Source organism: Caretta caretta, chromosome 3 (genome assembly GCF_965140235.1).
Source record: "Caretta caretta isolate rCarCar2 chromosome 3, rCarCar1.hap1, whole genome shotgun sequence".
In the NCBI taxonomy this organism is placed as follows: domain Eukaryota; kingdom Metazoa; phylum Chordata; order Testudines; family Cheloniidae; genus Caretta; species Caretta caretta.
In genome coordinates, this window is record NC_134208.1 from 78,303,186 (window position 1) to 78,318,939 (window position 15,754).

The 15,754-nt window shown below is 42.3% G+C and overlaps 1 protein-coding gene across 3 annotated transcripts in view; it reads left to right on the forward strand.

Annotated features, from left to right (window-relative positions):
• GRIK2 (glutamate ionotropic receptor kainate type subunit 2) overlaps positions 1 to 15,754 on the forward strand; it is a 611,732-nt gene that overhangs the window by 308,251 nt on the left and 287,727 nt on the right. For all 3 annotated transcript variants that reach the window (XM_048844922.2, XM_075126599.1, XM_048844923.2), the window contains exon 8: positions 14,645 to 14,788. In XM_048844922.2, coding sequence (XP_048700879.1) covers positions 14,645 to 14,788 — 144 coding nt within the window. The remainder of the gene's footprint in view (positions 1 to 14,644; positions 14,789 to 15,754) is intronic.

A 15,754-nucleotide genomic window follows, 5' to 3' on the forward strand; every position in this document is an offset into this window, starting at 1 on the left:
ACCAGTTTATGAGCTTTTATTACCCAGCCTTATTTTGGCCTCTGATTAAATTTAAAATCTGATTGATTCAGCAGAAATCCTGAATTAGTTGCATATGTATAATAAAGACCAGTTACCTTGGATTTAAGACAATGGGTTTACGAGAATAGTGTCATCTGGTGACTTGCACATGAGACTACTGAGAACAAAGGATTTTGTATAGTGTTTCTATAATGGAGGTATGAACTTTATAACAAAAGTGATAGCGTGAATGATTATGTCATAAAGGTTCTTTATGTACTTTAAATATAGTCAGTATTCACTTTATATTAGCCTTGCATTATATGTTACTACAGAGAAAAACAAAGTCTAGATTCTGCTGTCATTTACATTAGTGTCAACTTGCATATTTTGTATAATTTTGGAGTAACTGAGAGCATAAACAGGCCTATTAACTGTAAACTATAATAGCCACAAATAAAAAAAGAAATAAATTCAAGGAGCTTTATAACTCTCATAATGCCTTTGATAAGAAGAGATTTCTGAATAGAGAAAATACTCTAGTTTACAATTTTCAGACTAACGTATTGTGCAGTAAATTTATACAGTATGTTGAGTCTTTCCAAGTTCTCAGTTTGGGCTGGGTCCTCTGATCCAACCAAGCTGTGAACAGCACAGGATCTGAGACAAAGGAGGAGAAAGGAGTCTTTGAAACATCTTTTTGTTTCCCTGATCTTGAATCCACTTGTGGAATATCTATATAAGAACAATATCTCTCTGGAGGCACTTCATGTGAGTAAAAACAGCAGATTCTCTCAGCAGACACTTCATGGATGACCGCTAGTGATTTATGAAGAAGGAGATTCTTCAAGGTATTTTCCAGCAGCTGGGGATACCTGGTAATAGACCCTTTTGCCAGCAATCTGAACAACAAATGCAGGATACTCTCCAGGGCAGGCCTTTTATCTTCCATGGTTGAGGCATCTGTTCTATGTATTCCCTCCAGTTCCTCTAATTCTGATGGTAATCAGGAAACTGAAACATACAAGGCAACTTTAATTCTCATAGCATCTGCATCACCTAGGTAGTACTGGTACACAGACCTGCATCAGCCCTCAATTTGACCACTCCACCACTCTACCTCTGGTTGTGGATCTCTTGTCTACGAACCAGGTATAGCTGTCCACCAGGGCTGGAGCACCACAGAAAAAAGGCAATCTCGTACCCTCCACGCAGTGCCTCGCACCTGCTGGCAACCCTACTGATCAACTTCTCCCTCCCAGTGCCTCCTGCCCACTGCAATCAGCTGTTTTGCAGGAGGCTCTGGAAGGAATGGGGAGGAGAGGGGACGGGGTATGCTCAGGAGAGGGGGCAGAACCGGACAGGAAAAGGTGGGTGAGGGTTTGGGGGAAGGAGTTGGGTGGGGGGCGGGATGTGGGGCAGAGTTGGGGGTTGAGCACCCCTCAATCCCAGAGGAACCCATGGCACCCCAACCTGCAATCTCTCCACCTCACCACCTGGATGATCTCTGGATAAGTAATGCAAAAAAAGCCTGCACTTAGGAGGTTCAGATGAGGACATTTGATTCAGTAGAGACACTTATGTTGTAAAATAGAAGAGAAGTTTGCTTTGGGCTGAATCTCATTGGGTATCAGTGAATCTCACAGAGATATGACTTGTATTGGACTACATCTGAAATCTGGCCTCTCCATCAGTGCTGTGAGATTCCATTTAACAGCCATCTCTGCATTACATCTGACAATAGAAGGATTTTCTAACTTTTTAAAACCTGGTTACCATGAGATGTTAAAAGGTCATATTTACCCTCCTGTGTCTGATGCAGTACCTCCATGGGACCTGATCAGTGATGACATATCTGTTGAATGGGTATCCCTGTGTGACACAAACATCTGATGAAGTGAGCTGTAGCTCACGAAAGCTCATGCTCAAATAAATTGGTTAGTCTCTAAGGTGCCACAAGTACTCCTTTTCTTTTTGCGAATACAGACTAACACGGCTGTTCCTCTGAAACCAATCTATTCTATAACACTGTTGTGGATTGTGTTGGGTATATGAAATGCCATCATGCAGACTGGTTAGACAATGCTGATCCTGAAATATTGAATCTCCTGGATGTCAAGCAACAAGGGCATGCCACACTCTTAGCTGACCCACTCTCTAAGTCAAAATAGGACAAATACAAGGCAGCTTGCAGCATGCTCCAATTCAGATTCCAGCAAATGCAAAATATGTGGTTTGCTCATGAAGCAGATGAACTACAGGCCCTTGCTGATAAACCTGACTCCAAAAGTTTCTGTGATATAGTCAAAGCTGTGTGTGACCCTTCCCAATCTGCTTTGACACCACTAACAAGTGATGTCTCATTGGAGATCGTGGCATGAACATTTTATCATTTTTCTGCTCTTTCTGATGAGTACTGGATATTGTCCGAAAATTTCCCACATCTAATGCACTTGCTGATCCACTCACAGAAGCTAAGGTGTTGAAGGCTCTTCAGAGAATGTAAAATAACAAATCTGATGGTCCCGATGCCATTCTATTGAAGTTTTCAAACACAGAGGGAATTTTCTCATTGACAGGGTGTTTGAGTGTTTCTTACATGTCTGGCTTCAAGAAATTATACTGCAACAACTGAAAGATGTTAACATCATCACTATCTATAAGCATAAAGGCTCAAAGAGTGACTGTGGTAATTACCGTGGTATCTTTGTGCTCCATGGCAGGCAACATTCTTGCAAAGATTCTCCTGAACTGACTCCTGACCCAAACCTTTGGCAACGTTCTGTCTGAGTCACAGTGCGGCTTTTGTGCTCAGAAGAGCACTGTTGACATGGTTTTCATCATTTGACAATTCCAGAAAACATTTTGTGAACAGTACCAACCTTTGTGTATGTTTTTCAAACTAACCAAGGCTTCAACAGTCAACTGCACTGCCCTCTGGAAATTATTTGCTAAATTTTGATGTCTAGACAAATGTATTAACATTGTTTGACAATTGCATGAAGGGATGAAGCAAGGATGTGTCCTTGGTGGAAGAGTTAATGTTGAGGGTGATCTAACAGACCTATTTCCAATTGCAGAAGGGATGAAGCAAGAATGTGTCCTTGCTCCTAGCCTTTTTGGTCTATTATTTGCTGTAGTGCTAGAGGAAGCCCTTGGTGGCTCTTCAAAAAGCATCCTTTTATGCTTCTGCACTGGTAAGCTCCTCAGTCTTTCCCATCTATGTGCAAATATCAAGCTGACAGAAGCACTGATCCAGGAACAGCTCTATGCTGATGATTGTGCCTTGATGGCATACTCTGAAACAGCATGACAGGATCTTACAAACTGCTTTGCTGCAATGGCTCGTAAATTTGACCTCACCATCAGCTGAATGAAACTGAGGTTACGTATCAGTCACCTCCTCAACAATCTTACCAATGTCTGTCAATAAGCTTTGAAATACCATGCTCCAAGCCATCTAACAGTTTGCTTATCTTGGGTGCATGTTGAACAACGAAGCCACAATTGACCACTAAGTGGATGCAAAAATTAAGAAAGCCAGGGCTGTGTATGGCCACCTCCATCGTGAATTTGCAAGCAACATGTATCTCTGTACAGACAAAAATCAAAGTCTCTAATTCTGTTTTCCTCATGACCTGCTGTGTAAAACGTGGACCTGCTATCAGTAAAACATGGACCTGCTATCAATAGTACAGTAACAAGCTTGACAGTTTCCATTTGTGATACCTACGATGATTGGGCATCAAATGGCAAGACTGAGTTTCCAACATAGAAGTCCTGGTAAAAGCTGATTCAGAAGGCATTGAGGGTCATTTGATCTGCACACAATTGAGGTGGACTGGCCATGTATGCCTAAGATCTACTTATCAAAACGAGTCTTATATTCCGAATTAAGCTCTGGCAATCATAATCATCTGCTGGTACTGCTGGCAAAATGTATTTAACTTGAGCACATTGGGTGTACATACACCTACTGTGGAATATAGATGTGTGCACTACACATCTTGAAGAACAGTTACTGTAAACTAAGTAACCATTTTCTCCTCACTGTCCAGAGATTCCCATTATGGTAACTGGGTAAACTGGAGATATGGCTGTTTTGCCTCATAGAGCAGTCATATTAGCCCTTGAAATGTAATTTTCGGAGCAGGCAGTACTTGCTGCTACATCCAAGCAAGTGCAGACATTGATAGATAAATCTTAGGTTGGTTTTATATACACCTCTGTTCTTTTTTGACAGTTCCAGTTCATATCCTACAATTTTTAATGACAGCTTTATGTAGTTTTCTGGTCAAACAGGACAGCGTTCAAGGAAAGTAGCAGGCAGCTAATAATGAGGGTCCTTCTACTGTAGGTGCTCCACTTTCATGACTGTTCAGTGTTGTCAGATTTTCCTTATGTCTTTGTGTTCAAGTACTTTTTTTCTGATTTATTTAGAAGAGGGGAAGCAGTCTGCTTCTATGACAAAGCCAGTCCTAAAAGGAAAAGAAGATACTTTATAGGGGCTGATTCTTCTCCTCTTGCACACATATTGGGTTCATTTCTGGAGTTAGGAGTTACACATTTATTGCAGTGGACTTACGAGAACTCAATAAATGGAAGTAACCCTGGATAATAGGAAATTACACATAATACAGAGAAAGGAGGAGGAAAGGGATGTTATTTGCTTTGGCTATGTGGTTTGCCATTTATTCAATTTTTTGTAATTAACACTTTTTTGTAATTTATTTTAAATTATTGGCATGTTAGGCAAGGCCTAGGAGAAGGGATACATGATTAGCACTGGGAAGTTCTTTTACTTTCAGACTGAGCAGGGTGGTGGGATTTCAATAGGGGAGTTGCAGTGTATAAATATAAATGTCACGGTGGTACCGTGCAACACACTGAAAATAATTTCTTCACAAAGGGCAAGATTATGTTATGATCTATGTGGCTATGGAGGGGAGTAAGGTGCGTCCCTTCACCCCACGTCTTTTGTGGTCTCCCAGCATCTTTGGTCTGTACATGGAAATGGGGGGAGCAGGTGCTGCAAGATTGTTACTTCTCCCCCAACACAAGTGGGTAAGGAGTGGGAAGTGGATAGGGAATGGAAGGAACCTTGACTCTACCTCCAATGTGCTGTCCATGCTATTTGTAAGGATCAGTAGCAGATTCCTTCTTCCTCCCTTGAACAAATGGTATTTTGTGGTGTAGCTGCATTCTCTCTTACTAAACACAAGCTGTAAAACCTTAATTTTGGTCTAAACCAGGGATCGTCAACCTTTGGCACACGGCCCGCCAGGGTAAGCCTTACCCTGGTGGGCTGCGTGCCAAAAGCTGCCAAGCCCCCTGGCGGGCTGGGTCGGTTTGTTTACCTGCCACGTCAGAAGGTTCAGCCAATCACAGTTCCCCCTGGCCACGGTTTGCCGCTCCAGGCCAATGGCGCTGGCTGAGGGATGCGCTGGCCGCCGCTTCCCACAGCTCCCATTGGCCTGGAGCGGTGAACCGTGGCCAGTGGGAGCTGCGATTGGCCAAACCTGTGGATGTGGCAGGTAAACAAACCGGCCCGGCCCAGCCCGCCAAGGGGCTTACCCTGGCGGGCTGTGTGCCAAAGGTTGACTATCCCTGGTTTAGACCAAAATTAGACCCAGCTTGTGTTTAGTAAGAGAGAATGCAGCTACACCACAAAATACAATTTGTTCAAGGGAGGAAGAAGGAAACTGCTACTGATCCTTACAAATAGCACATTGTGGGATAGAGTCAAGGCTCTTTCCATTTCTGGCCTGGACCACCAGAGGATTTCCCTGATAAGCCATGAGCCAAAGGTTGCTGATCCCTGGTCTTAACTATTGTAAGGATGGATATCTTGTTACAGATATGGAAGTGACTATGCAAATGACGACATAATTTCTATATGGGAGTGACTATGATAATACCTGTGTTGAGCCACTGACCAAAGTCCATGTGAACTAGATTTTACTGTTGCCTTAACAGTCCCCTTAAGAGCTGGCTGCGTGTGGAGCTAAGAATAATTCTGTGCCTTCTCTCTAATCATGCTGCTTCCTGAGCTTACTAACCATGCCAAGATAAGTGAAATTATTTAAGACTTTGAACATGTTATATGAACTAATTTTAACATGTTGGAACATTTTAAAGAGCTATAGTTAAATTATTTGGTGGACCGTTTTCTTCCACTTTCTGTGTTACATTTCTCTGGTTACTTTTGTTATGGTTACCTTGGAAACAAATGGAGGCATACATTTGCTAATATATAGACTCCGTCTGTGCCCCAGGGATGCAGACAATAAGTGAATACTTGCAGTGGATTTAACCAGAGAATGAGGAACTTCTAAAGTAAAATCAGGCATAGTTTTTCATACTTAGAAATAGAATTCTTATTGAGACCGGAAATTGTTCATTCTTTATGCTCCACTGTATGGGAAAAAAAAATCATTTTCCTGTGAAAATTTGAAGACACTTTTTAAAAAAGAAATCTTCAAAGTAAAAAGCAACAACTTTGGGATTTTGAGGGGTGGCGTTCTAATGGAGTAAGATCAGGACTGAGAGCTAGAAGGTCTTGAGTTCCATTCCCATCTGTTTCAGAGGAACAGCCGTGTTAGTCTGTATTCGCAAAAAGAAAAGGAGTACTTGTGGCACCTTAGAGACTAACCAATTGGTTAGTCTCTAAGGTGCCACAAGTACTCCTTTTCTTATTCCCATCTGTGTAATCACTGCCCTTAAAGGTGGCCTGCAAAGGATGTTTTTTTTTTAAAAGGGCTTATATCCTCTTTTGCATCTTTAAAGCCTTAAGTCTTTTTTTTTTTAATTCTGCTTGTTTCTCCCCCTTAGATATATCCAGAATGTCATGTCTGACCTTGTTTTGCTGGAGGATTAGTTGGGGGATCTTAGAGAATATAAATGGATAGCTCTCACACATTAAGCTTAACAATATGTAACAGACTTCTTTTCTCCACAATATGACATTAAATAGGGATTTAACAACAAAAATATCAAGAACTTTAAGCAGTTTGACTAAATATCCTTTACCTTCTCACTTGCTATGCGCTGTTGTGTAACATTATCACTTTACTAGCTCATCCGTTCTCCAGTCTTCACAGAGTTGTTCAGGTTGGTCTGGACCTGAATTTCTAATGTAAAATATAAACAGAAAAAAATGTTGGAAACCAACAAAAACTTGGCAGCCCTTCCCCATACATCATGAAGGCAAAAGTATTAAATATAGCATTTCACAAACATTAAGGTCTTGTTATGAGCTGGGTGAAAACTTATGAGTTGGGTTAAAACGTCATTTAGGTGAACACATCTTTCATCTAAGATAGTTGTAGGAAACATGTATGGGGTCCACACCTAAAACAAGGCCTAGTAGAAAAACTAGCACCATGTGGGTAGGGAGGTTCTACTGGGTATTGTGATCAGGTATGTGCGTGAACACATTAACTGGGAGAGACCAGAGAAAGACCACTGAAAGCTCGGTGTCTGATCCTGGAAGAAACCCGGGGGAGAATTAACTGAGTCAGGGGTGAAGGCTAAGAAGTACTGTGAAAGGTGCTGTGAGCAAAAGAAGCTGTTTCCTGCTGTCTGATTCCTTCTGCATTCAGAGAAACTGGACTTTGTATATTCTTTGCAAATAGGTATTCCTGTGGTGCAGTTTTGTTTATCACCAATTTCTACTCCCAACTGAACTTCCGCAGGGCCCCAAACTTGACTATCCTCTTGGGTCAGAAGGGGACAGTAGCATGAAGGTGGTAATTGTTACTGTACCTCCATCTGTAGGGGGGATGAACTATATACCTAAGAAGAAAAGGAGTACTTGTGGCACCTTAGAGACTAACCAATTTATTTGAGCATGAGCTTTCGTGAGCTACAGCTCACTTCATCAGATGCAGTTGATAGATTTCCACTCCATACGGCTAAATGCAGTGCCTTGCATAATGACAGGTTTCAGAGGAACAGCCGTGTTAGTCTGTATTCGCAAAAAGAAAAGGAGTACTTGTGGCACCTTAGAGACTAACCAATTTATTTGAGCATGAGCTCACGAAAGCTCATGCTCAAATAAATTGGTTAGTCTCTAAGGTGCCACAAGTACTCCTTTTCTTTTTGCGAATACAGACTAACACGGCTGTTCCTCTGAAATCTATATACCTAAGGACTCTTTGAAAGCTATTTCTATGGTTCCATGTCTGTCATTCCAGTTACACAGTGAAGAGTCTGTTGACTTAATTGAAAAAATTGTCTGTATAAAGGACTGCCCCTGTGTATTGCAGATTTAGAAATATACAAATTATCTTAGCTATAGAAAATTAAACCAGTTCCCTGTTATTTTGGCTCTTCTCACAATCCATAAAATCACCAGTAAATACCAGTCAAATCCAAACAGAGCTAACATTATTAAGTTTGTCTATCCCATTGGTACTGAGTTATTTATAATGCTACTCAATTTAGAGAGCTTCCTTGATTCCAAGTATTCCACAGAATATCTTTAAAACTGGAGGCCATATATTGCTTTAGGCTTTTATTATTGAAAAATTAATTAAGAAAAAATAATTCTTAGTTAAATGAAACTTAATTGAAAACCTGTAGGTTTACCTGCTTTCATCCGTTTCTTAATCAACTGGTTTTGAGCAGTGAAGAATTCCTCCACATCATGCTTGAATATCATCTAAATTACTTAGAATTTGTAAATTAGGGTTTAAAGAAGACTGGGATTTGTATAATAAAAACTGAAATAGGATTTTCTGTCTGAAGAGCAGTACTACTTCTTTAGAACTATTTAATGAAGAAATAGAATTAATCAGGAAAACCCCAATCCTGAATTAATGTCATGCCTGAGCAGATAACACACATACAGTAGATGTCTTCTAAAATTACAAAGTGTATTTTTTGCATCTTGAAACTAGATAAGAACTGAAATATATTGAGGTGTAAACAAAAGCAATGCAGTTCACTGGATGCATCGACCTGTCCTCTACATGGAAAAAAAGTGACATGTAGAGGTTTAGTATATGTAGCCATTTATATCTCACTGTTTCTCTGTCCACATATTCACCATCATGTGGGTAAATGAGGAAGCTGCAATTTTATTTGACTAATAGTGGTTAACACCCAAAAGTACTCAGCAAGAGTGTTCCAGTGCTGATCTCAATTGGTATCTCTGGCTCTTGATGTACTGTGCCTGAGGGTGAATGTGAAGGGAAGGCCATGCCCCCTCTACATCCTCTGGCCTGTCCAAGGACTCTTTCTGGATGTCAAGGTCCCAGCTCCTTCCTTTCCCCATACTGTAGGGAGAAGAGGCACTCAGAGGCATGCCCCTCACCATGCCATATGAGTGCCTAGGAAGCTCAGTGGGTTTTGGGGCATTTAACTGGACCATTTGTAACCCACCAGCTTCATTGGAAGCCCCCCAAGAGGTCTCCTGCATGCCAGATGGAAGGTGAAAAAACCCCAAACATCAGCTTGTCAATTTCACCATGTGAGAAAAATCCCTTCCAGATGCACAAGTCCATGGGTCCAGAGCTAACACATCTGAGGGTGCTGAGGGAATTGGCTGTTGTGATTGCAGAGCCATTGCTAATTATCTTGGAAAACTCTTGGCGATCGGGGGAGGTCCCAGACAATTGGAAAAAGGCAAATATAGTGCCCATCTTTAAAAAAGGGAAGAAGGAGAACCCGGGGAACTACAGACTGATCAGCCTACCTTGATCCCTGGAAAAATCATGGAGCAGGTCCTCAAGGAAACCATTTTGAAGCACTTGGAGGAGAGAGAGGTGATCAGGGACAGTCAACATGGATTTACCAAGGGCAAGTCATGCCTGACCAACCTGATTGCCTTCTATGATACAACTGGTTCTGTGGATATGGGGAAAGCAGTGATCGTGATATATCTTGACTTCAGCAAAGCTTTTGATACTGTGTTCCACAGTATTCTTGCCAGAAAGTTTAAAAATGTATGGATCGGATGAATGGACTATAAAATGGATAGAAATCTGGCTAGATTGTTGGGCTCGATGTCTAGTTGGCAGCCGGTATCCAGTGGAATGCCCTAGGGGTCAGTCTTGGGGCCAGTTTTTTTCAACTTTTTCATTAATGATCTGGATGATGGGATGGATTGCACCCTCAGTAAATTTGCAGAAGACACTAAGCTGTGGGAGAGGTAGATACGCTGGAGGGTAGGGATGGGGTCCAGAGTAACCTAGACAAATTGGAGGTTGGGCCAAAAGAAATCTGAGGTTCAACAAGGACAAGTGCAGAGTCCTGCACTTGGAGAGGAAGAATCCCATGCACTGCTACAGGCTGGGAACCGACTGGCTAAGCAGCAGTTCTGCAGAAAAGGACCTGGGGATTAGATTGGATGAGAAGCTGGATATGAGTCAGCAGTGTGCCCTTGTTGCTAAGAAGGCTAACGGCATATTGGGCTACATTAGTAGGAGCATTGCCAGCAGATTGAGTGAAGTGATGATTCCCCTCTATTTGGCATTGGTAAGGCCAAACCTGGAGTATTCTGTCCAGTTTTGGGCCCCCCACAACAGAAAGGATGTGTACAATTTGGAGAGAGTCCAATGGAGGCCAACAAAAATGATTAGGGGCTGGGGCACATGACTTATGAGGAGAGGCTGAGGTAACTGTGCTTGTTTAGTCTGCAGAAGAGAAGATTGAGGGAGGATTTGATAGCAGCCTTCAACTACTTGAAGACGGGTTCCAAAGAGGATGGAGCTCAGCTGTTCAGTGGTGGCAGATGACAGAACAAGGAGCAGTGGTCTCAAGTTGCAGTGCGGGACGTCTAGGTTGAATATTAGGAAACACTGTTTCACTAGGAGGATGGTGAAGCACTGGAATGGGTTACCTAGGGAGGTGGTGGAACCTCCATTCTTAGAGGTTTTTAAGGCCTGGCTTGACAAAGCCTTGGCTGGGATGATTTAGTTGGTGTTGGTCCTGCTTTGAGCAGGGGGTTGGACTAGATGACCTTCTGAGATCTCTTCCAACCCTAATCTTCTATGATTTTGTGATTCCAAAACTGGTGATCAGTCTAGCCCCTGGCATCACAGGAGACCCAGTACGCCTATGTAAAGGTGGAATGGGTGAGGGTGAAACATGAAGCCGACAAAGACTTCCCGTCCCCAGCAAGCTGCTTAAACTCACTCAGTGACCTCTCACCCCACTGCAGGAGAGGAGCCTATAACACTGTCCTCCATCATCCCGATCACCCAAACAGAGTGGCTGTGGGTAGGACAAGTCCCAGCACCTGGATGATAGAGGATATATCGACACTTGGAGCTGGGGGTGTGATTCCCAGCTTGAAACTACATACTTGTGCAAGCTTTGATCAAGCTTGTGTGGGTAAAAATAAAAATCACACCTTCAGCTCCAAGTGTAGACATATCCAGAGACTTTCCTGCCTTTCCCTTTCTTGGCACCATTGTGAGGAAGGTGAAGGTGAAAGGGGGAAGACCCAAACACACCAAGGTAGTGAGATAATGAGTAGCAACAAAAAAACAAAAAATCCCAAAAGCCACCCACAACAACCAAAACCATGCTGGACACATATATACCATCATGTTCAAAGAATGTATGCTAAAGCATTAACCTAACTTTTCAAACCATTCTGTAGAACAGACAAAAGAAAAATAATCAAATTACATGATGATTTTTTAAATGGACATTGTCCTACTTCTAGGGTTGCAAGGTGTCTACTCGCAGAAAACCAAATTCCCTTTCCCCACCCCTACCCCAGCCATTCTCCAAGGCCCCACCCCCCATTCACTCCATCCCCCCTCCTTCTATTGCTTTCTGTCCCCACCCCAATTTGCTGATTTTCACTGGGCTGGCTCAGGGGGTTGCGGTCCGAGAGGGTGTGAGGGCTCCAGCTGGGAGGTGAGGGCTCTGGGGTGGGGCTGGGGATGAGGGGTTGGGGGTGCAGGAGTGTGCTCCAGGCTGGGCGTGAGGGGTTCAGAGAGCAGGAGGGGGATCAGAGCTGGGGCAGGGGGTTGGGGCATGGGAGGGGGGTCAAGGGTGCAAGCTCCAGGCAGTACTTACCCCAGGCGACTCCCGGAAGCAGTGTCATGTTCCCCCTTTGGCTCCTATGCGGAGGCACGATCAGGCGGCTCTGTGCACTGCCCCATCCACAGGTGCCACCCCCGCAGCTCCCATTGGCTGGGAAGCCCAGCCAATGGGAACTGCAGAGCCGGCGCTTGGGGTGGGGGAAGCATGAGGAGTCCCCTACGCATAGGAGCCAGAGGGCAGATGTGCCACTGCTTCCAGGAGCTACATACTGTCCTCCTCCAGACATATTTGTTCATGGATGGAGTGGGACAAATTTAATATGAAGGAGGCTTAGTTGTTGATTACTTTAATCTATTTGTTGCAGTTGGCTGTCTCTCTCTTTCAATAAAATTGTTCTTATCCCTGTTTTTTCTAAAAATGGTGATGATCACTATGGAAAGCATTCTGACTACTGATTGCTAGAGGAGATGTGTGATTAGCTTTTCCTGTCTTTGGTTCGGGGAATATAGTTAGAAGTTGGGCAGTGAAAATACCCTCTTGCAAGAAGACCATAGCACATACATTTGAAATCTGAGCTAGACTAATGTGTAGTACATTATTTTATGGTTTCCTTGAGAAAATATTGAATAGCTCCAACTTTAGCAAGATGCGGTCACCAGAATTTTAATTTATACACAGCAGACTTTGTATATTACTCCAGCTTTTGGGAGCTATATTGGCTCCTTCTCAGATATCAATTTGGCCTTAAAAATATTTTAATGATTTATTAGGTGGTGAACAATTTAGGATCTGTGTATTTTTTGTCTGAGTTGTAGTATCAGTACAAGCTTAGTTGCTGCTTGAATCATCTGAAGCCATTGTACTGACTATTTCAAAATTGGGATTTATTCCCATTTGAATTTGAAATGTCACCTCAGGAGACCTATTTCAATCTAAACGTGGCTTATGGTCTATAAAGGCATAGCACTTTTGCATATTGTAAAATGCCCTGAGATGCATTTGCATAAGCTCATTTTGTATTACATTGTATTGTATTGTGACAAGTGCAATAATCTCCAGGTTTCCTATCCATTAAAGAACTCATTTCACAGCTCACTAATTATGTGAATGAGAAGGGGAAATAGGTCCTTTTTCTCTATGGTATGGTGAGCAGATGGCAGAGTTCATTTCCACCAGCTGAGTCTGAGGTCCTCTTCTCAGTTTTGGTGGCAACACTTGCCACTATTTATCAAACAAAATGAAAGAGACATATTGGTTTCTTTGCACAGTGTAGTGTGTCGGTTGAGTGAGTAGCTCAATGCTGTGAGCATGATGCTGGTTAGCATTTACTGAGCGTAAAAAGACTATTTATTTGGAGGGGCACAAGATAACAATTAAAATGAATATGAATTTTAATGTAAATTTGAATTGCCTCTCATTTATGGGAAAAATTGGTCAAATCAACCCTAGGGATTAAACTGAGTTCCTAAAAAGTGATTAGTGAATATGCTGAGCACCTTTGGGATTGTATCTTCTCTGTACTTCTAAAATGGAAAAAATATTATTTTCACTGCCTGTGTATGTTCCTTCTTAGCTGAGGCCTTTGTAATCTTTCTCCTGACCCAAGAGAATAACTTGCTCATTGACTTATCCATGCATAGTGTGATTTATATAGCCCCTGAAGGTACTTCTTTTTTAATATTATAAACAAGTCATCTTAGTTGTCAGAGCTCTGCAGTGATCCCAGATAGTATGTAATTGGGCCCTTATATCTGGATTTAAAAAGAAAAGCTAAAACTGAAGAGCTTGACATTTCTGATGTAGGAACTTGGTAACTATGTTTTATTTGACAGTGCTGCATAAGCAGTCATATGGTTTTCTGCCTGCTGTGACAAAGTTCCTCCTTTACCTTGGTGGGTCTTGCACTTATTGGTGGATTTGCTCACCTTGGAGCTTCACAGCAGCCCTCAGTTTGGCCATTTTCGTGAACCCACAGTCCAGGTCAGCTCCTCCTGTGTCTGACCAGGAGTTGGGAGGTTTGGGGGGAACCCGGGCCCGCCCTCTACTCCGGGTTCCAACCCAGGGCCCTGTGGTATGCAGCTGTTTAGAGTGCCTCCTGGAACAGCTGTGCAACAGCTACAACTCTCTGGGCTACTTCCCCATGGCCTCCTCCCAACACCTTCTTTATCCTCACCAAAGGACCTTCTTCCTGGTGTCTGATGATGCTTGTGCTCCTCAGTCCTCCAACAGTATGCATTCTCACTCTAAGCTCCTAACACCTATTGCTCCCAGCTCCTCACACACACACCACAAACTGAAGTGAGCTCCTTTTTAAACCCAGGTGCCCTGATTAGCCTGCCTTAATTGCTTCTAGCAGCTTCTTGATTGGCTGAAGGTGTTTTAATCAGCCTGTCAGTCTTAATTGTCTCCAGAAGGTTCCAGATTGTTCTGGAACCTTCCCTGTTACCTTTCTTAGGGAAAAGGGACCTACTTAACCTGGGGCTAATATATCTGCCTTCTATCACTCTCCTGTAGCCATCTGGCCTGACCCTGTCACACTGCATTATAACAAACAGCAGGACAGATTTTTTTCTTTCTCTTTTTTTATTCTCTGTCATGCACTTTCAATTTTGTGTTCACTGCATTGATTTCTTTCTAATTTCAGACGGACGCAGCTTTAATGTATGATGCAGTTCATGTGGTGTCAGTGGCTGTCCAGCAGTTCCCACAGATGACTGTCAGTTCATTACAGTGTAATCGGCACAAACCATGGCGCTTTGGGACCCGCTTTATGAGTCTCATTAAAGAGGTATGTCATTAATAAAATATGTTCTGGTTTCTTCTTACCCCATCTTCCCCCCACCCTTAGTCTACTTTAATTTTTTTTTACCAGCAGGCGGGACTCTTTCTGCTTGTTGTGTGTGGGGAGACTTGCAGTCAAAGCCTCATTTATGTTTAAAAACTGTTCATATGGTTGTTCATACAGGAGCAATTTATAAATATAAAAAACACAAAAGGGTGAAAGTACTGCACTGCAAATAGACAAAATGAAATGTTTTGCTGATAGATCTTTCTTGGAACTTCTGTGATGCTAAAATGATCACAGAAGCAAATATGTAATAATTCTAAAAGCAAAATTCTAGCCTATATTCCTTGGTCCACCACTTCCCAGGCAACCTTTACCTCAGCCTTTTCCACTTTAATCTGTTCGCTATTTATGCTGTACAGCTCTGGTAACGTAAAAATCTATAGCTGGATTTTTTTCCCCATAAATGTCTTAAATTTATATGTTTTGCCTCAATGTAACTTCTCTTGGATTTTATTTAAAATTTAGTCCTTATACAATCATGCATAATTTAAGACGTTGAGGGTCAGCATGGTACATTGTTCAAATATGTTGTTTCGTAAGTGCCTACCTCTGAATTTTCCATTGTCAGTAGAGGAAATAATGTGGTAAAGATAAATACAGCAGTGTCATAAATTTCCATTTTTAACGGTGCCTACTTGCAAGATCATAAATTGCTCTTCTGACATCTCCTCTTGAATGCTTTCACTATAACAGATACATTGGGAGAGTGATATACTTCTTATTTTCAGTTATTAACAATGACCATGCTTGCAGAACCCATTAATGGCATCATTAGGCTCTACAACTTAAAAATTATAAGAAAATAATATATTGTGCCTTCTAAAATTAAGCGTTCATTTCTGATAGGTGCTGACTCAAGTCCCTCAATGTCATAGGTGCTGGAACTAGGGGTCCTGGGAGTGCTGC